General features: G+C 38.4%; 6 protein-coding genes and 1 long non-coding RNA gene across 9 annotated transcripts in view; 4 read left to right on the top strand and 3 right to left on the bottom strand.

Moving 5' to 3' along the window:
* On the top strand, positions 192 to 3,014 carry LOC110011862. Its single transcript, XR_002286922.1, has 2 exons — positions 192 to 621; positions 2,044 to 3,014. It is a non-coding gene; the product is annotated as an uncharacterized LOC110011862 (long non-coding RNA).
* On the bottom strand, positions 3,745 to 4,686 carry LOC105159767. The gene is made up of 2 exons (XM_020693281.1): positions 4,009 to 4,686; positions 3,745 to 3,858 (listed from the first exon to the last, which is right to left on the bottom strand). The coding sequence occupies exons 1-2, from the start codon at positions 4,645 to 4,647 to the stop codon at positions 3,745 to 3,747; spliced, it is 753 nt and encodes a 250-aa protein (XP_020548940.1). The 5' UTR covers positions 4,648 to 4,686.
* On the top strand, positions 5,259 to 8,146 carry LOC105159635 (eukaryotic translation initiation factor NCBP). Its single transcript, XM_011076751.2, has 6 exons — positions 5,259 to 5,462; positions 6,574 to 6,669; positions 6,793 to 6,897; positions 6,995 to 7,072; positions 7,547 to 7,666; positions 7,745 to 8,146. The coding sequence occupies exons 1-6, from the start codon at positions 5,343 to 5,345 to the stop codon at positions 7,874 to 7,876; spliced, it is 651 nt and encodes a 216-aa protein (XP_011075053.1). The 5' UTR covers positions 5,259 to 5,342; the 3' UTR covers positions 7,877 to 8,146.
* On the bottom strand, positions 8,374 to 10,916 carry LOC105159637 (superoxide dismutase [Cu-Zn] 2). 3 transcript variants are annotated; one of them, XM_011076755.2, is made up of 7 exons: positions 10,644 to 10,916; positions 10,417 to 10,536; positions 10,193 to 10,288; positions 10,072 to 10,103; positions 9,292 to 9,367; positions 9,139 to 9,192; positions 8,374 to 8,564 (listed from the first exon to the last, which is right to left on the bottom strand). In XM_011076755.2, exons 1-7 carry the CDS (start codon positions 10,729 to 10,731, stop codon positions 8,536 to 8,538), a joined length of 495 nt encoding a protein of 164 aa, XP_011075057.1. In that variant the 5' UTR covers positions 10,732 to 10,916; the 3' UTR covers positions 8,374 to 8,535. The 3 variants fall into 3 exon arrangements, with proteins under 3 accessions (XP_011075057.1, XP_020548926.1, XP_011075055.1); XM_020693267.1 differs by having other exon boundaries at positions 9,144 to 9,192; positions 10,417 to 10,539; positions 10,644 to 10,900; XM_011076753.2 differs by having other exon boundaries at positions 10,417 to 10,539; positions 10,644 to 10,898.
* LOC105159636 (tubulin alpha-3 chain) lies at positions 11,104 to 14,422 on the top strand. Its single transcript, XM_011076752.2, has 5 exons — positions 11,104 to 11,351; positions 12,335 to 12,549; positions 12,638 to 12,837; positions 12,960 to 13,468; positions 13,943 to 14,422. The coding sequence occupies exons 1-5, from the start codon at positions 11,239 to 11,241 to the stop codon at positions 14,253 to 14,255; spliced, it is 1,350 nt and encodes a 449-aa protein (XP_011075054.1). The 5' UTR covers positions 11,104 to 11,238; the 3' UTR covers positions 14,256 to 14,422.
* LOC105159638 (ethylene-responsive transcription factor RAP2-11-like) lies at positions 14,549 to 16,250 on the bottom strand. The gene has a single exon (XM_011076757.2). It carries the CDS (start codon positions 16,071 to 16,073, stop codon positions 15,231 to 15,233), a length of 843 nt encoding a protein of 280 aa, XP_011075059.1. The 5' UTR covers positions 16,074 to 16,250; the 3' UTR covers positions 14,549 to 15,230.
* The window catches only part of LOC105159639 (homogentisate solanesyltransferase, chloroplastic), a 5,542-nt gene continuing 3,405 nt past the window's right edge, over positions 17,316 to 19,452 (top strand). The window contains exons 1-4 of the mRNA XM_011076758.2: positions 17,316 to 17,787; positions 18,157 to 18,278; positions 18,387 to 18,533; positions 18,728 to 18,971. Of these exons, the coding sequence (XP_011075060.1) occupies positions 17,578 to 17,787; positions 18,157 to 18,278; positions 18,387 to 18,533; positions 18,728 to 18,971 (723 nt within the window). The 5' untranslated portion in view covers positions 17,316 to 17,577. The remainder of the gene's footprint in view (positions 17,788 to 18,156; positions 18,279 to 18,386; positions 18,534 to 18,727; positions 18,972 to 19,452) is intronic.

Raw genomic sequence — 19,452 nt, forward strand, 5'->3', positions numbered from 1 at the left:
AATCGAGAAATATTTGGACAGCAAAAACAAATGAAATGGGCTCCAAAATCATGACAGGCTTATGATCTGGGCTGGACATGGAATCTCAATCTCACCCACTGCCCAAAAGAGTACTCTGTGGGCCGGGCCCGGTACCGCCCTCTTTCAAAACCCTAGATTAGAAGAACAACACTGAACACCCTCTTTCTTCTTTTCTTGTATTTATTTATAAGGCACGCAAACGCAGCTGTGGAGTGAGCTGAGCTGATTCAACAAGCAGCAACACTCTCTTTTTCTTTTTCTTTTTCTTCTTCTTCTTCTTCTTCTACGACGAATGAGTGAAATGACGGTGCCTCTTTGAGTAGCCACATGAAGAGCTTATGCTAATCTCTTAGTTGGCTTAGTTAGGAGGCCAACAATAAACTTAAGGCCTTTTGAGTGGACTCTTGTGCTTTCCGTCAACTGTCCTCCAAGCAGCCTTTAACATCTCTCTCCCTTCTTCAATTTCACTACTCAATTCCTGGAAATCTTTTATTGGGGTGCTCAATTAATTTGATGGAAGCCTCTCGAATAACTGAATGGATGATACCCTTAACCATTTGGTTCAGACAGGGGCGCACAGTAAACTGAATCTGTTTGAGGGTAAGGGACGCTGCTTTCCTTTTCTGTTCCTTTCCTAGTTTGCTTCATACATTCTCAAAACTATATTCCATCTTGGGCTTTCCAACTTCCTTATTTGTTCAGATCGATTATTGAGTATTTTGGATTCAGAAAATATATATAATTTTTACTTGAGGAATCGTTTAAAGACTTGGCAGACATGCTGGTTTAGCAGCGTCTTCGATGCACATGCTGCATGTGTATAATGATAAGATGCATCCTGAGATCAGCTATAGTACCACTATGGTGGTCGATCATCTGACCAAGTGGGGTTTTTTTATTACTGTCCTCACTTTTGTCTCGATACGATACATTTTCACTCTGTACTACTTCGTTTGCTAGTTAACAAATTTGCTTAACCTCTATTTTCTGAATTGTATCTGGCATCTCATGTTTCAGGGAAGATGATTGGAATTTTTTATGTTTTTGCGCTGATTAAGCCATAAAGCACCAACTATTGGTTTAGGGTTATCTGATGGCTTTATCAGTGCTGTGTGTTCATTTCCTATGGAACTTTTGAAAATGTCTATGATGGTATTTTATTTCATTAAAGTAAACTGCCTACTTCAGGAGAATGGAATTTTGAATTTAATTCGTTGGGCTGGTGTTCAGTGAGAACGACTTTGCAGTTTGAGATTAGAAAGAGTAGTTTCCTCCCTGATTTCATCATTTATCCTCCTGTTTTTTTATTGTTGTGTCTTGCTTTGAGAATTTGGGGATTTCTGCTTCACATTCTCAATTCCGTTTTACACTTGTGGGGCAGATGATGAGAACTATGAGATTGTGCTTATCAAACCATGAAGCTACAATAATCGAGCTTTTTAAAACTGATGCCCTTAACCTTTCTGATCCTGTTTGTACACAAATTTCAAGCTACTTTAGAATGTAATTAAATAGTAAGATGAATTATGTGATTCTCATAATTAACTAAATAAATAGAGCAATTTATTATTTGGTTTGTATGCCCTGTAACCTGACGAGTCTAGAAGGCCAGAGGCTTATTGCCCTTGTGAATAAGTCTCTCGTATAAGTCAGGGATATCAGTCGCATTATTTTTGGGTGAGCCTCTAGTGTTTTTTGTTTTACTCGAGGTTCAGTAAATGATGCAAAATTGTATTGCAAAGTTCTTATACACTCTTCTGGAGACTTGAATTGGTTGCTCTTTCTGTTTTAGAAAGTTTATAATTTTGTTATTGGGTACTTAAATCAAGAATTCATAATTATATGACATTATATTCTACAGATTGCAAACAAGTTGTTGCTGTTTTGTTGATAGTGTAGATAATTCTGTTTAATTGATAATACATTCCAGCTGCTCTTTTGACTGGTGCTACTAAAATGGCATTTTCATTTATATTGGATGTCTTCTTTAGGTTTTCAGAACATAGAATTGACAATATGCAGGCTATGGCTTATGAAAGTGCGGAAAAGCTGAGTGGATGTCTATTGCAAAGAGATGCACAGTGGAACATGCAACTGCTTAATAAGAGATGTTGGAGCATCCCTTTTTTAGCGGGGAAATTATTTAAAAATTGTGAAAAAAAAAGGAAATTAAAGAATTGCCGTGGATTTGGAGGATTTAAAAAATTGAGTGGCACCGCGTTTTTATACCGGTGCCTAAATTTTTCTATAAAAAAAAATAAAAATTATATGTATTTTAAAAATAAATGAAAGTAGATTGTTAATTTTTTATATAAGATAATAATTTATACATTGAAAGTATTACAAGAATTATTTGCATTTTTTTTTTAAATTTTAAATTTGGCTTCGAGTTTCAATCAAAGGGTTTCAATATTGTCGTAAACTTATCGTATAGTTTGTTGTATTTTTTTAAAATTATATAAATAATATACATTATTACATTTATATATTTTATTGTATTTTTAAAATTAATTAAATATAATTAATTTATAAAAAAATATAATTTGTGAATTGGGCCAATTTGGCCCAATTCACAAATATTAATTGCAATTCACAATGTGAATTGCAATTGCAATTGAAACCAAATCAAAATATGCAATTAAATAAAAGCAGCCACCGCGGTCAATGCTTAAAAAATTAACTTTTCTTTTTTATAAATTTTGTCTTCGCTGTTTGTGACTGCGGCGATATATAATTTTTATTTTTTTTAATAAAAAAATTGAGGCACCGCAGTTTAAAAATGCGGTTCCACTCAATTTTTTAAATCCCTCAAATCCGTTGTAATTCTTTAACTTTTCTTTTTTTTTTTTCACAATTTTTAAATAATTTCCCCCTTTTTAGCTTGCAGGATATTCTAGGAAGGGAGGTTCTAGAGTGCCTCATATCATGTCATATTCTGTTTGTAAGGACGTGAATTGGTCTCTCCAATAGTTCAACAGATGAAATCGCGGAGCTATAATTGTGTTCATGTGATGTTGTGCTCTTATGAAAGATATGGTTTTATTGTCGATTTTTTTGGTTTCTTCTAGATGTAGATGTTGTGCTCCATGAATTCATCAAATATGATTACATGTTATGCTCCATGAATTCATCAAATTGGTTAGTCTCATGAAGACGCGGTTGAGAGTTCAATGCTGCCCAGTTGTCTGTGTAACGTGGATGCATTCTTCAATGATGGGTCACAAAAATATATATTGTACTGTTGGATTGTTCAGTCAGTCCCTTAATTGTATCACTCACTACTGCGTGAGCCAGCTTGTATCATATATCAACCAGCTTTTTTTGTTTGAACAGATGAACAAGAAGTTTGATGCTGTGATCATGTTTCCTAGCGGACATCCTGGGCCGCAGAACCTAAGTCTACATTCAATGTTAATTAATTCTGTATATATGCACAATACAAATAATATTCAAGTGTAATACAAGATCCTATGAACAAATAGGGCCTCATTAATATTTACAGAGAGTTTCTTAAACCATGCTTTCAGACAGCTGCATCATTATAGAATCCCCCCCCCCCCCCCCCCACCAACTTGGGGAGCCGAGGATTCCCACTTGCCGTTGGGTGTGGCACCTCCAAGACGGATCCCATTTGCCTCCAACATTCGGGCAGAGGCGCTCCCAGCTCATCTCAAGGTGTCGAATCTGTCGGAGTATGATGGAAGGGGAGACCCACAAAAACACTTACACAAATTTTACGCCAACCCCCCCCCCCCCCCCCCGAAAAGTGGTGGAGCCATCTCCTCTGCCTGCTTCATTTAGCTTACTTGCCTGGTGAATTACTTGCTTCATCCTCTGCTATCACAAAACAGTTAACGCCATAAAGAGTTAATCTATCATTGCTATATATACCCATTCTATGTAATTACATCCAATCCAATAGAATGGGATGGAAAAAAGTAGTGCCTGAGGAAACAGGATGGATGTTGAGATATAATATATACTAACCTTGTTAGTGTTGTAAATCTGAAATTGAAGGCTCTGATTCCGGTGAGGATGTTTCTTGTTCCGGTGGGTGCTGAAAATGATGAGGCAAAAAGTGGCAGCAGCTACTCCAAATGAGCAAATTGCACCCAACCCATTAAAACTCCATTTCCATATGTTGAAACCACCTTCAAGTTCGAATGGCAGCTTCGTGTTGTTTTTCTTGATCACCGGCGTTTTTGAATCGGCTTTACAAGGGTCTTGGTTTTCCTGGGAATGAAGGAGTGCGGCACCGTCAATCTGAGGCTGAGGCATGATCACCCAAGTGGTGTTGGAGTCTAATCTCATCATGAATCCAGTTTCGTTGAATTTGTGGTGTTGTTGATCAGCTTGAGTAGTGGTAAAAGATTTATTAATCTTTGGTGATGCATCTGGAGGAGTGATATTGATGATGGGGAGGGGAGTTTTGGTGATGAGTGGGTGATGATCTTGTAGTTGTAGGTTGGGAATAGGTGGAGGAGGTTGATGAGGATGAATTGATTGGGGAGGGCAGATGAAGTAATCCATGTGGAGAAGAGAAGTGTTGAGTCCATGATCATGGATTTGAAGAGATCCGTGGTCATCAGGGTCAGGGAGAAGTTCCCATCCTTGAAGAAGAGCCATTTCTCGAGTGGGGAGGGGGGGAGGGGGAGATATTATTATGAATGAATTGAGGCATCCAAGTGGTGGTGAATTATTGGATTGAAAGAGAGGGGGGGTCTGGGCTACTCATTACTGTTGTTGGCTCACCAACAGCCCTTCTCCCATAATTCGCATATATTTGTTTAGTTTTTAATAGAAATGGTAGTTTTGAAAACTAATTTACTAGTTTGGATAAAGATGAGGCAAAAGCTATAATAATAATTAATAAATAAACCCAATGTGGGAGCGGGTAGAGAAAGATGAAAGAGTCTTCACTTCACCGACACAAACACAATGACAATTGGGATAAAATGAAGGTCATTTTCGTGTATGTATGGTCTTCTACCGCTACTAATATTTTTTGATATAATAATAATATAGACAAGACAGGAAGAAAGAAGGGAAATGTAAATAATAATAATAATAATAATAGTCTCACACAGAATTAGAAACCCTCTTTCTCTTTGGGCTTCACACACACTCCTCTTTGTATCCTTCTTTCTTGGGCTATAATAAAATAAAATAGCCCAATTCCTCATCATCTCTTGGACTTCCTCTCCAACACCTAACATTTACATATAACTCATTTCTCTTCTTCCTTCTCCTCCTCTCACTCTGTAAATATTACTCTATCTGCCCCCAAACACACGCTCATTGCAACGTAGGGCTCACCTGACATGGAACTCCCAGCAGACAAAAAAGAACACGATAACAACAACCAGCAGCTGCCCCCGCCCTCCGACGAAGACAGGGACCGTGTTGCCCTCGATCTTAAGGCCGGTCTCCACCCTCTCAAAGTTCGTCCCCTTCCCTCCCTCTCTCTGCCCATCACTCTTTCATACCCTATTCTCTATCTCGCTTTTTCATGTATACAAATCTTATTTACCTGTTTTCGTTTATCTTTTTCAATCTTTCCTTTTTGGCTCTTTTCTGTGGACAACTTACGGTTTTCTGGCTTATGCCTTTCTCGTTATTAAATTAAAACGATTTGCTTAGTTTGATGAGTAAAAGATTCCTGCTTCTGTTTGCATTTCCAACCAAGGAAAGGTGTCTTTTTTTTTTATTCCTGATTCATATTTAAGTGATTTGTGGAATTACAGTACATAAAACTAGTTCAGTAAAGCAACGATCCCCAATTTGATGTTCTCGATTCACTTATATTATGCTCTGATTTCTTCTCAGTCTTTTGATTGAGAAATTGATTCGTTATTCTGGGACATGTACCTTACCCATAATTACCGAGAAACCTGAAGATAGCTTCAAAGGCAATGCCATAACCCCTCTTATCAGTTGAATGACCAAACTGTAATGTTATGACTTTGTTCCAAGCACCTAATAAAACTGAAAAGAATAAGAAAAATAATGGAAGTCAAATTGCATAACTTTTTCCTTGTCCAACAAGTTTGATTTCTAATTTTTTCACTTTTGTTTTCCCTCTCAAATATAAATGAGTATCATGATAAAAAAAGAAAATGGAACAAATTTATGAGCGTATCTCCTTCATTAGTGTCTTATTCACCAGTATGCCAGGTCCAAAGGTAGGGGGCTTGATAAACAGAACGTTTGAATGACCAAAAAGACTGTCAATGAGTAAGGTTTTAAGAAATAGCTAGTCTTATTTACACCATTAATAAGAGGCTCAAATTCTGTTTTGTACAATGCTGTATATTGCTATTCTCTTCATCTACTTTGTCACGAGTATTGATTGTCAAATGCTTCTATCTTGTTGACTAAAAGCCTCCATAGAATTTTCCCTAAACCATCTCAAACAATTCTTTGCAATAAGTGAATGGGATTTTGATAATGGTTGAATTATTGTTGAAATGTAACAAATGTTGTTATAATGTGCTTTCCAAATTTTGTTTTGGTTGCTGCTATCTTATCACATTGTACACATGTGATCTTCAGAACAAATTTGTATTTTGGTACACTCGTCGAACTCCTGGAGTTAGAACTCAGACGTCATACGAGGATAATATCAAGAAGATTGTGGACTTCAGCACAGTATGTACTTCCCTCTGCAGTATGAATGATATAAGGAGGTTATATAGTTGTCTTAGCCTTCACCTTAGCTTTCAGTTTTCTGTATCCTCTAATTCATCCTTATTACGTATTGACTGGGTTCAGGTTGAAGCCTTTTGGGTCTGCTATTGTCACTTAGCTCGCCCCTCCACGTTACCAAGCCCAACTGATTTGCATCTGTTCAAGGAGGGTATTCGTCCACTGTGGGAGGTATGTATTTGCAGGCTGAGTCAGTAATTAGTCGCTTCTACTTTTTTCAGGATAAAGTATACGACTCTTCTTACTTTTATATATGTATTTTTATCAGGATTCTGCTAACTGCAATGGTGGGAAATGGATCATTAGATTTAAAAAGGTTGTGTCAGGCCGTTTTTGGGAGGACCTGGTATGGAATTATCACTTAATAACGTGATTTGAATCATCTAAGTATATTGAATCTTCTTTGTGTGTGCATTAGTTGATGTCATATACTCCAGTTCCCTTGTTTCTCTCTGCTTTAATTTGTTGACTCACCCAACTCTAGAACGTCGATGTCCATGCATGATTATCAAGACTATTTCAGATATTCAGTTGTGTTTATTGCTGCTGCTAGCTCCCATCAGTTATTTAATTGACTAAAACTTGTACATTAGAATCTTTGATTGTTGCTAGGCTGTCTATTAATAGTTAGTTCTGTGCTTTATTTTTGTTTGAATAGCTGGAGAGAGAGCTATAAGAACCTTTTCTTACCTCTTTGCTTTATTTTCTTATTAGCTATGCATGATAAGCCGTTCAGGATTCAATATGGTATATTTCAGCCATTTGTATCATTAGTGTGTTCCAATTTGACTATTAGTTCTTTCATGGAACTTACTTGCAGGTTCTAGCATTAATAGGAGATCAACTCGATTATGGTGATAATATTTGTGGAGCAGTATTAAGCATCCGTTTTAATGAGGATATATTGAGCGTGTGGAACCGGAATGCATCTGATCATCAGGTTTGCCGTTTTGGTTGTATTAAATATCTCTTCTGTAATGAGCGTCGTAACAAGCATGTTCATTTTTGTTTCTTGCAGGCTGTGATGGCACTGAGGGATTCTATCAAGAGACATTTGAAGCTTCCCGCCAGCTATGTAATGGAGTACAAGCCCCATGATGCTTCACTACGAGACAACTCCTCATATCGCAACACTTGGTTGAGAGGATAGATAAGAGTAGCCCATAAAGACGTTGCGTGCTGCATCCAGTTACTTCATATGAGTATCCTGTTTACCCAGTTAGCCCTTCAATGGAAGCTAACCGGCGCCATGTATGGATGTTTGACTAACCTAACCGTTTGCATTCTCTGTACTACTGATGCAATGGTTTTCCATTGCACTTTTCAATTCTGTCAATTACTGATGCCCATTGCTGTAGTTTGCAAGCACTTTTCTGGTCTGGTATCTCGTCATTTCATGAGTTTCAGAATGATTCAAGTACTGCCATGGAGTTTTATAGTCTGGCCTGTTTGTCTCTAACATTCGTAGGTCATTTTGACGGGTAGTACTTAACTAATAGAAACGGAGTGCAATCACAAACTGTGAGCCTAACGACATGAGTATCCTGCAGAGAATCACACCACAGTTTTTCTTGAGAACTTTACAGGCGTAGAAACATGGTTGGATCCAAATGAGGGGGAGCGCGAGAACAAACAATTTGACCTACCCCATAAAAGTGTCCGTGTCATAAAATTTCAAGCATTTAAATCTCAATCAAGAAACTTAAACAGAAATATTCCATTGTTGAGCAATAACACATTTTGACTATCAATAAAAAAAAAAGAAATTATTTGATTTCCAAGTGATGTTACATGTTATTGGCATTCACTCTACACAGATGACTGAAGGCCAATGATACCTGCAAAATAAGAAAGAGGTCAGCGCATAGATTCTTTTCCACTTGTTAGCATTTGTCCAAAGCAATGCAGCCAATAAAATTGAAAACACGAAGCAAACAGCTTTACAAGTGAATAAAAACCAGACACATGATTGTAGTACTTGTGGAGTAAAAAGCAAGCCATACAAGGGTACTGTTCTTTGAAACACCGCACAAATCTTTTATTGCCACTGGACCTAAAGTGGCTGAAAGAAAAAATCATCCAAGGATATATAATAACATCCATGGGTGGATACAACCACAAATCACTCTTTATTCTTCTTTCTGATTTTGTTTTCTTTGATCTTACCATGGGAGCCATTAGTTATATGTTTTCATCGAACATTACCATATTGCTCAAGTAGGGAAATTAGAGCTACTTTATAGATCAAAAATCTAATAGTGCATCATAATATATTAAAGAAGATCTGCTGAAGATAATCCTCCTCTACAGTATTCTAGTATTTTGCCCACTATGTCATATACTGCCATCCATAATTAGAATGGGCCGGATATATAGGAGAAACACAATATTTATATGCATATTAGAGACTACCACACCCCACTCTTGCACCAGCATTGCCAGTTGTCTTGCTGAGTTCATGTCCACCTGTTAAACAGCAGCTCAATGAATTGGTTCATATAGTACAAGACATAAACTAGGGTCAAGGGTTCCCTCTGGGAGATCATTATATTCAGTGAATGATACCTCTCCCCAGGTCATCAGGATCAGCATGCACAACAACAGCTCTTCCCAAAATGGAATGCTCACCACTTAGTGGAATCTGCGAATAAGATATGGTTTGAGTAGTGGAAAGATGAGTTTTGAATAATAACATTTATATGACATAACCATATTCTCCTAACAAAATCATCACATGAGAAGCTGTATCAACATCTAGATCAAATAGTTCGTGACCTCACAGGAGTCACCAAACTGGACCAGGACAGCCCATGCGATCAAGATGCTCTCCAAGTAAAATCTTCAAGTGACTATGGAAAAATAGTGTTATTAGACCATTGACAACAAAAAACGTTAAATTTTTATATCAATTTCAACCGCAAGCAGCTGGTACTATCCGCAGCAGCAGATGATGCTTTACAAGTTACAACACCATAGAAAACATACAACTCATGCCCCATGTGATAGGCTCCATGAAAACAACTGATGCAAATGACTAACAGGTTAAGTGAAAAACTGATGGGTCACAATGCTTCTATTTCAGATATTTAGATACATTTGCTTGGCATTAGGAAAACATGTTCTAGAGTACAAATAAAATGCTCTAAAAGTATACGCAAAAATTCAATAACTTAAAGGCGCTATCAACTATACATAATTTAAAGTTGCAGCCTTGCGCACAAAACACCTAGTTTGGAGTACCAGGAAAATTGGGAACAAATAAATCATTTCATTCAACATCGAGAATTCATTACTTGGAAGAAGACATATACTCCGGAAAACAGTGAACCTCAGAGAAATTATTACCTGCCTATCTGTAATTGAAATCTCAGCAACCCCTGAAACGTGAAAAGCTGACTGAATCTACCTGATTGTTTACTGAGTAATAAATTCCAGGAGAAAACAAGAAAATGAATGAGGTACACACCATCTGAGCCAGCCACAATGTTCCCCAGATCACCGGCATGACGCTCGTCATCTATGGGAGATCCATGATCCTTGTTTAAGGGATTGAAATGAGGTCCTGAAAATTGAATGGGAAATAAGTTGAACAAATTTAAAATCTGAATGACTGGAAACGAAGTGTGTGGCATGGGAATAGGATTAGAAGTGAATTTAGTGAAGAGAGGAGTAGGTTGGTTGAGTTGGGACCAGTGGAATTGCAGCCGTTGGTGGTGTCCCCAAGAGCATGAATATGAAAGGCATGGAGTCCGGGAGTGAGCCCACAAATTCTTCCTTTCACATGAGTAACACTAACTCCTCCTGGTGCTGCTGCTGTGTAATTTGGGAGAGAACATGGATGGATGGAGTAAGGGAAGAATCGAATGAAATGAAAAAGAAATCAAAAGAAAGAAGAAGGGGAGTTGAGATGAAATTACGGGGAGTGTGTTGGATGAAGTGGATGGAGCCTTTGAGGTTGTTGTGGGTAGAGGAGGAGATGACGGCCACCGCTTTTACTGTGCCCATGTCCTCTGATTCCTGTTGCTGTTTGAGTTTCAGCCGCCCGCTTTGTTTGTTTGTTTTTGTTTTTGGGTTCAGTTCACTGTTCAGCTTCAGCCGGACTTCATCCTAAAGCTACTATTATAAAAGTAGAGTTAATAGATATTCTTAGGTACCACAACCAACCAAATCTTTGGTGTAATTGAGAGATGATGAATAATTTAGGCTTGCAAAATGGGCGAAAATGGAAGTGGGGCAGAAGAAGCGACGATAGCGCAGCTGTTTAGAGGCCCACTAAAAGCTGTTTTTGGTCCCGCATAGCCTTAGCCTATCATCCGGACTCCAAAACTTCCATTAAATCCACTTTCATCTATCCTTCCTGCCCGCTTATGATCTCTCTCTCTCTCCCACACCCATTATTCCACTCACTTCACTCTTTTCAAACTTTCATTTCAACTTCTCTTCTCTCAAATTTCTTCCAGATAGAGACGAGAACCCACAACCAACTGAATTCAATTCAATTGAATTCCAGGGATGAGAGAAATCATAAGCATACACATAGGCCAGGCCGGAATTCAGGTCGGCAACTCCTGCTGGGAGCTCTACTGCCTTGAGCATGGCATTCAGCCTGATGGCATGATGCCTAGGTACACTATTCTCTTCTTACATTTTATAAACTATTTTCTCTTTGGATTTATGATTTCTTTCTAATGTGGATGCACTCTTAGTTTTTAATCACACGCCCATGCCCACGCCCAATGCTGCTACTTCTTTTAACTTCTATTTCGTAGATCCAGCGCCTACAGCCTGATTATGTTCTAATTAATGCATTTTTTTTTCCCCCCCCCCCCCCCCAACTGTTTCTGTCTAGGCATTTGCTGGTATAGAATTTTCATGTGTATCCCGTTGTTTGATCCCATATACTTGTATTTCATGCTGTGAAAGATTGTTGGATCCATCTGTACTGTTCTATTTTATTAATATCATTTTCTTTTGAATTTTATTTTGCAACTTTGGCTCTCGGAAGGAGATGCTTGCAACTCTAACAGTGTACCCTGAAAGGGAAAGAAACTGGGGCATGAAATTGTTAGTTTTGGGCGTTGCTTCGTCACTCTATCTATAAGACCGGGTTGCAGGAACCTAAATATTATGCCAAAAAGGAAAATCTGACAGTTTAGGAACTAGGAAGTAGCTCACCTACTGAGTGAGCACTTTGAAGTTGAAAGTGGGTTTGCCACTTAGTGACACTGTGAACTCAAAGAACATTTTGGCCTAGCTTTGCGTCCAAATTTCAGATTATGTCAACTTTGCTTTTCTGGAAAGATGAAAGTGCCATTGTTGTGGATAGTACTTTTGACAACTTACAACATTTTACGACCTTGTATCTGTTAGGTTAAGGTGAATGTTTTGTCTTTGTTGTTTCTTGTTATTAACTTGAGGAGCCCAAACTGTCCAGTAACAAAACAAAAAGGTTTCTTCAATTTAAATTACAGAAATCAAGGTATATGACTTCCGTTGTGCATTTTGAAAACATTTTAATTTTCCTTTTTTCTAATATACCACAACGGAAGAAATTGTGTTTTGTATGTTCATTCCCTGGAATCTAATGCACAACTGATTTTGCTTGCAGTGACACATCCGTTGGCACCGAAAACGATTCTTTCAATACCTTCTTCAGTGAAACCAGGGCTGGCAAGCATGTACCTAGGGCTGTTTTTGTAGATCTTGAACCCACTGTTGTTGATGAAGTAAGAACTGGCACATACAGACAACTCTTTCATCCTGAGCAACTTATTTCTGGTAAGGAGGATGCTGCCAATAACTTTGCCCGAGGACACTATACAGGTATGTTCTTATGGTGTAATTATTCAATGTTTCAGACAACTCTGTAACATGTGTTAATTTGCATCTCAATAATAATGTAATGTTGCAGTGGGTAGGGATATCATTGACCTATGTCTTGATCGGGTTAGAAAGCTGGCTGACAACTGCACTGGTCTGCAAGGCTTTTTGGTGTTCAATGCTGTTGGTGGTGGCACCGGCTCTGGTTTGGGGTCCTTGCTTCTTGAGCGCCTCTCTGTAGATTATGGAAAAAAGTCCAAACTTGGTTTTACTATTTATCCATCTCCGCAGGTTTTTATTCTCTTTTCTTTTCCTTTTCAAGTAATTTTGTTGGAGTCAGTACTGCATATTCAATAACCTGATTCTTCCAACAGTTTGTTTTATTGACTTGATCTCCTTTCCTGTGTATTCAGGTTTCTACTGCAGTGGTGGAGCCTTATAACAGTGTCTTGTCTACTCACTCCCTACTGGAACATACAGATGTTGTGGTCCTTTTGGACAATGAAGCTATATATGACATCTGCAGGAGAGCCTTGGACATTGAGAGGCCAACTTACACAAACTTGAACCGTCTAATTTCTCAAATCATCTCATCTTTGACCACTTCCTTGAGGTTTGATGGTGCCATTAATGTAGACATCACCGAGTTTCAAACAAACCTTGTACCTTATCCTCGCATCCATTTCATGCTTTCATCTTATGCACCCGTTATCTCAGCAGCTAAAGCTTACCACGAACAATTATCTGTTCCCGAGATCACAAATGCTGTATTTGAACCTTCAAGTATGATGGCCAAGTGTGACCCACGGCATGGGAAATATATGGCATGTTGTCTGATGTATCGAGGTGATGTTGTTCCTAAAGATGTTAATGCTGCTGTTGCTAGTATTAAAACAAAGCGGACTGTTCAGTTTGTTGACTGGTGAGTTCCAATGTTAAACTCACAAAAAAGTTGTTACTTGAAGCTTCAATTACTCCAAGAATAGTATACTTTTATAGCTAAGAATTACCCCCCAATTATATTAAGGTTTTAATTTCTCGAGTATATCTAAGATAAAGGAATGCAAAGACCCCAGGCTACGGTTTGCCCGGATAAATTTTATCCAAATATGAATATTTGGTACGAACAATCACTTAGAAACTTTATGTGAAAGTTAAGTTTTGGTATTTAGTTTATACCCTTCTTTCTGTATTTTGTATCTCTAACATCCATTCTGTTTCTTCCTGAGAACTATCTAGACATTCTTGGGGTATAGTCTTATGGTTTAAGGTATTTGATTGGTATGTTCTTGATTGACATTTTTTTATTTGCATGATGGGGAAAGGAAATATAATTTTGCCGTCTGATATTTTAGTTGGTCTTGTTCTTGACTGATCTGCATGGTTATACATACAGGTGCCCAACTGGTTTCAAGTGTGGCATCAACTACCAACCACCTACAGTGGTGCCTGGGGGTGATCTCGCCCGTGTGCAGCGTGCTGTCTGCATGATAAGCAACAACACAGCTGTAGCAGAAGTCTTCTCTCGTATTGATCACAAATTTGATCTCATGTACGCTAAGCGAGCATTTGTTCACTGGTATGTGGGTGAAGGCATGGAGGAAGGTGAGTTCTCTGAAGCCCGTGAGGATCTTGCTGCCCTCGAAAAGGACTATGAAGAAGTGGGTGCAGAAGGTGCGGATGAGGAAGATGAAGGGGAAGAGTACTGAAAGTAGTTTTGTGCTTAATGTATGATATGTTCTGTGAATTTATGCATTCCTCTTCACGTTATAACTTGTTTCCTGTCACCATTCTTTTCATCTCTTATCCTACGTTGTGTATCTTATGATTGTTTGGAGTTATATTCCAAAATAAAAGAAATTTGTTATTGCTATTATGATCTTTCCCAATTCATTTGATGTCATTGCTAAAATCATGAGTTTCATTTTCCTTCTTGTGAAACCTCGTATCAGAATTAAGCAAGTCAATGACTATTTCTTCCATTGTTAATGCTCGCCCCGATGAGCAAGAAGAGTCAAGCATACGGTTAGGCTTAGATCCTACTTATCAATAAGTGATCATTATATTTTTCATTGCACAAAAATTATTATTGTATAATAAGTTAAATTAAAGTTGCTTTGCAGACTGATTGGCCGCCAGTGTAGTAAAGGAGTACGCATTTCTCGAAATGTAGGACAAGTGTTTAGCTTATTTGTTTCCATACAGTGACAATTCACTGTGTCATCTAAAAGGACAGTTTGTAGTATTAAGCGGCTGCATACCATTGCATTTGTAGAAGGAAAGAAGTAGAATTGAAGGGGTGCGCAACAAGTAGCAGCTGGAAATTATGTGATTGATACGAGTCATCAAGTCTTCATTTTCCAACTTTTAAGTTAATCTTGTTGATTTGTCTTGTTGTTCTATGTAGAGCAAAAATTGCAGCCAGAGAATACAGATGCAGCTTTGCAGTTTTACTCTTTTGCCCCGATTCTGAACATATCACAATGTTTGACTGGTAAAGGAGAATTCATCCCCGCATCATTGGGAAAAGGTTTGCTGATAACTTGGAAACTTTCAACCTGTCCTCAACCAAATATCACTCTCAATGTTTCTAACCGGACAAAGTGAGTAAAGAAAGAGAAACAAATAAGAAGTAACAGAAGAACACCAGGTGAGAATTTAGCAGAAAATGATTGTCTTTCCTTTTAGCTTAACAGGGGATACAGAGGAGGAAGATCCCACAGGGTTTCCATGGGATCATACACCGTCTCCATATACTCTTGCAGACCATTCATTGCGTAAAGCGAGGCTGAAATCTGTCTTTCAACCTTCATGCGCTCAAATTCTGATAACTCCATGTCAGAATTCTCACTCAGGATCACATTCTTAGGCAAGTCTAACAGTTCTTGCGTGAATGAAAACTGATCGGGGCCATGATCAAAACCCCATTCTGAGCCAGAGTGGGCCAAGCCCACATCAAGTTCAACCATACAATTGGTCAGATCAGGTTTATACACATCATCAAACAATTGGCCGCGATCTTGCATCTCATGAGATGAAAAGGACTCACAACTTGTGTTGGTATCAGCAGTGCTAGTTGGACTAGTTGAGGAAGTCACCGTGCTGTTATCGCTGCTAATACTTGCATCAATGTCTTGACTAGTAGAGGGGCATGATTCTTGGCTCTGTGGCTTAGCTTTTGTGTTTGCATTTGCATTTTTCTTGCTGTTGAGAAGATTTCTGATGCGGGATGCAAGAGGGGAATTGGAAGAGACATGAGTAATGAAATTGGTGCGCGTATTTGAGCCGCGCAGGAGGCAGGCAGCTTCATCATAGGCACGAGCAGCTTCTTCAGCGGTTTCAAAAGTTCCAAGCCACATTCTGATCTTCTGTGTTGTGTCCTTGATCTCAGCAACCCACCTCCCAGAAGGCCTTTGACGCACTCCAACAAATTTGTTATTGTTGGTACTCTTGTTCCTTGATTTCGTTTTGGTTGTTTTTGATGGTGGGATGTTTAGTTTCTGGTGCTGTTGAAAGTGAATTTCCATTGTGGGTTTACAGAAAGATGGAATTGAGGAGTAGAGGAGTTGGGGGGAATGTTGAAGGGCCTAAATTGTTGGACAAGTGCCGTCAAGATGCCTTTGTATTTACTTGTTAAATAGGCTATAGCTCTATACTTATACAAACAGTGGCAGTCATGAATGAGCATACCAATTTCTTGTGTCGTTTTGTATTTGTTCGATTTTCTTAAGGCAGTCAACATCAGTTTAAGTAATATGTGGAAGCAAGTTGCTAATTTTAAACTAACAAGTTGAAATGATTATTAACATATACCTAAAGCCAAGTCCCAACTCTAACCAAGTGTAGGAGAAGATGAATTGGATTATTAGTTGTCTCAACTCAACCCTGCTCAAACAGTCAGTCCAATTACCGAACCTTTTTCAAATATAATTGATTAGATTAAGTGATTTGGAATGAATTAGGTAGAGAAGTGGGTAAAAATGATTAGGATAATTTGTGTTTGGAGCATTAGACTGCAAGAAGAAGAAGTTGGTCTTTACTGTTTGTCCTAATAATACTGATAGTGCTGGGGATGAAGTGAAGTCAAATGGTAAAATTGAGAGAGCAGGAAAGGTTGCCACTTGGAGGCAAAACACAAGTGCAGATGCTCCAAATGCTAAGGTTTAACTAAGTCATGACATCATCAACCCAGAATAATTCTATCTATCCTGCTCTAACCTCCTTTTGCATCACTATCCAAAACACGTTTATACAATAATCAACAACCATATTATATATATGAAAAATGGTTGGGAGTTGTTGTGTCCTTGTCTGTCTGACTGATTAATTTTTGTGTCAACATCCAAAGAAAGCATCTGGAGGAGAAATTAAGGAAGATGCTGTTAAATGTCATTTTCATGTAGAGGTGTGGTAGTGTTAATATATATGTTTTAAAATGAAGGGTGGGGTAGTGTAAAAGGGCTAATTTGGCAGTATGCTCTATGGTGGAGTTTTTGTTTTTGAGTTGTATATTGAAATATGTGGTTGTTTGATTATTGTTGGACGAAGAATCTTTTGGAAGTTGTTTAATGCATTGCAATAGTCATAAGTGAAGACTGGAGAGGAGTGGGTCAGTCGGTGTAAGTTTGTATATCATTCTCATCTTATCAGCATTGCAAGACAAGGCGATGGTGGTGGTGGTGGGTGTATGGGCTACTGTTTATTGTATGTTTGCCTGAACGGGCCATCCCTTTTAGCCCGTCCTCATTACGTTGTAGCTAGAATGGGCCTTTTGTTATGTTGTTATAGACAAAATGGATAGTGTGTTTGGATTGGACATGACCCCAAAATCTCCTCTACTAACTCTTAGGATATGAATTTGAGGCAAGTGAGGGAGATTCCATCGCCCCTTGGCCCTGCCTTGCTCCTCACAGCTCACCCACCACAAGTCTTCAACTTGAACAATACCATTACTCCCACCCATCTCCTTCTACTCCACACCAAACCAACCAACAACAAACACAGCTAAGTAGATTCCAGTCTTGCACGGGCATGGAGCTTTCAGTCTCATCCCTCACACTCAGGATTTCTCTTCATTCTTCTCCCTTAAGTTCCAGCTGCAGAAACAAGCTGCCCCCTTTCAGGACTCCCTCCGTATTCCTCAACTCTTCCAACTACTTTCCTTCTTCAACTGGCTTCCACACTCCCCAATTCTCCTTCCCAAGCCTCTCCATCAAAACCTACACCCGCCATTCCATCTGGGTATGCTCTGTTCATCTATTTTTAACTACCTTATACCTCAACTATTTGATTTATGCAATTAAATTAAAAATTCCATCTTTGATGCTTAGAGCTCCTTTCAAGTATGAACATTTGGAAATTGTGAGAATTGACGAGGGGGAATGTGATTTAGCCATTGCCAAAAGAACATTCGTTTTAGGTTTTAGTCCAAAGTCGACTGTGGTACTCCTTATAATAATCATGTTTATCAGTCAAATGAAGCTTCCTCTTTGGATAACATTGCCTGACACAACTATTTGTCTTGTGGTCGAGATCAACAATTTCATTTGTACTGATCACCAGAATACAAATGCTGATTAACGGAGTTTACATGAAAGATTATCTTGTCAGGCCTGCTCTAAAGTTGATGCTGCTGGAACTGATCCACTGTTGAATAAAGTTTCCCAGTTCAGGGATGCCTTCTGGAGATTTCTGAGGCCCCACACAATACGTGGAACAACATTAGGATCTATGTGAGCAATCACCAAATTGCTTTTTTCTACTTTCAGCGTGACTCTTGACTTTTAGGGAGTATAATTTTGTTAGAGATAACATCTGATTTAAGATCAAATGTTTGACAGTTCTTTAGTAACCAGAGCTTTAATCGAGAATCCAAATCTCATAAGGTGGTCATTGTTGCTGAAGGCATTTTCTGGACTTCTAGCACTCATATGTGGAAATGGTTACATAGTCGGCATTAATCAGATATATGATGTTGGTATTGACAAGTAAGAGATGATGTTATGTTCCATTTAATTTAGTGCATCATCATACCTCGGTCTAATAGTTATGCTTCTTGTAGTTATCAATCTTGCTCTACAGTGCAAAGAATTTTCCTGGATTTAATGTCTACCACCTGGATAACATAGTGCACTCCTTTACATCAACTTTTCGTTGTTTCATTTTCTGGTTCAACTTGCAGGGTGAACAAACCTTACTTGCCTATAGCTGCTGGAGATCTTTCAGAAAAGTCTGCGTGGTTTTTGGTGTTATTGCTTGCTGCTGCTGGTCTTCTGATTGTTGGATTCAATTTTGGTCCTTTCATTACTTCTCTTTACTGCCTTGGTCTTTTCCTTGGCACCATCTATTCTGTTCCTCCATTTCGGATGAAGAGATTTCCTGTCGCAGCATTTCTTATAATAGCCACAGTAAGGTTTTATCTAATGTATGATGCATTTCTTAGGATATCCTGAGGGATTACTAGCACTATTGTTCTTGTTATGCTAGTTGTATGAGTATAAACACTCAAATAATCATTTATATGGTTGACATGACGAAACTCCTTGCAACGCTTCTGGGACGAAGAGGAACCTATATCAAAATGACTTTCAAAAGAATGTTCTAATAGGGATGCAGGGTCTTTAGGAGAGGTGAATTAAAAATCTGATTGAACTCCTTGCAAAGGCATAGAAATGGGTTGCATCCACCAACTTGGCGAAAATACTATTACAGTGAATTTTTATTCTGGTGACTTTGGACCCAAAAGAAAAAAACTGATTCTCGTGTTTCCTGATAAACGATCCCTTGCTATTAACATATCTCCTGATAAATGATCCCTTATCATTAACATAACTTATCTCCTTATTTAGATTATGGTTTAGTTATTTGTAGAAATATTATGCATGATATCATTTTGCCGAGGTTTCC

This window comes from Sesamum indicum, linkage group LG4 (genome assembly GCF_000512975.1).
Source record: "Sesamum indicum cultivar Zhongzhi No. 13 linkage group LG4, S_indicum_v1.0, whole genome shotgun sequence".
Taxonomy (NCBI): Eukaryota; Viridiplantae; Streptophyta; class Magnoliopsida; order Lamiales; family Pedaliaceae; genus Sesamum; species Sesamum indicum.

Coding starts and splice junctions, on each gene's coding strand:
- LOC105159638 (XM_011076757.2), bottom strand. CDS start 16,073: ATGGAAATTCACTTTCAACAGCACCAGAAACTAAACATCCCACCATCA.
- LOC105159767 (XM_020693281.1), bottom strand. CDS start 4,647: ATGGCTCTTCTTCAAGGATGGGAACTTCTCCCTGACCCTGATGACCAC. Junction 3,859..4,008: donor AGATTTACAACACTAACAAG/GTTAGTATATAT, acceptor GTTTTGTGATAG/CAGAGGATGAAGCAAGTAAT.
- LOC105159636 (XM_011076752.2), top strand. CDS start 11,239: ATGAGAGAAATCATAAGCATACACATAGGCCAGGCCGGAATTCAGGTC. Junction 11,352..12,334: donor CCTGATGGCATGATGCCTAG/GTACACTATTCT, acceptor TTTTGCTTGCAG/TGACACATCCGTTGGCACCG. Junction 12,838..12,959: donor CTATTTATCCATCTCCGCAG/GTTTTTATTCTC, acceptor CTGTGTATTCAG/GTTTCTACTGCAGTGGTGGA.
- LOC105159635 (XM_011076751.2), top strand. CDS start 5,343: ATGGAACTCCCAGCAGACAAAAAAGAACACGATAACAACAACCAGCAG. Junction 5,463..6,573: donor CCGGTCTCCACCCTCTCAAA/GTTCGTCCCCTT, acceptor TGTGATCTTCAG/AACAAATTTGTATTTTGGTA. Junction 6,670..6,792: donor AGATTGTGGACTTCAGCACA/GTATGTACTTCC, acceptor GACTGGGTTCAG/GTTGAAGCCTTTTGGGTCTG.
- LOC105159637 (XM_020693267.1), bottom strand. CDS start 10,731: ATGGGCACAGTAAAAGCGGTGGCCGTCATCTCCTCCTCTACCCACAAC. Junction 9,193..9,291: donor TCCTGATGACCTGGGGAGAG/GTATCATTCACT, acceptor GCTGTTTAACAG/GTGGACATGAACTCAGCAAG. Junction 8,565..9,143: donor AATGCTGGTGCAAGAGTGGG/GTGTGGTAGTCT, acceptor CTTATTTTGCAG/GTATCATTGGCCTTCAGTCA.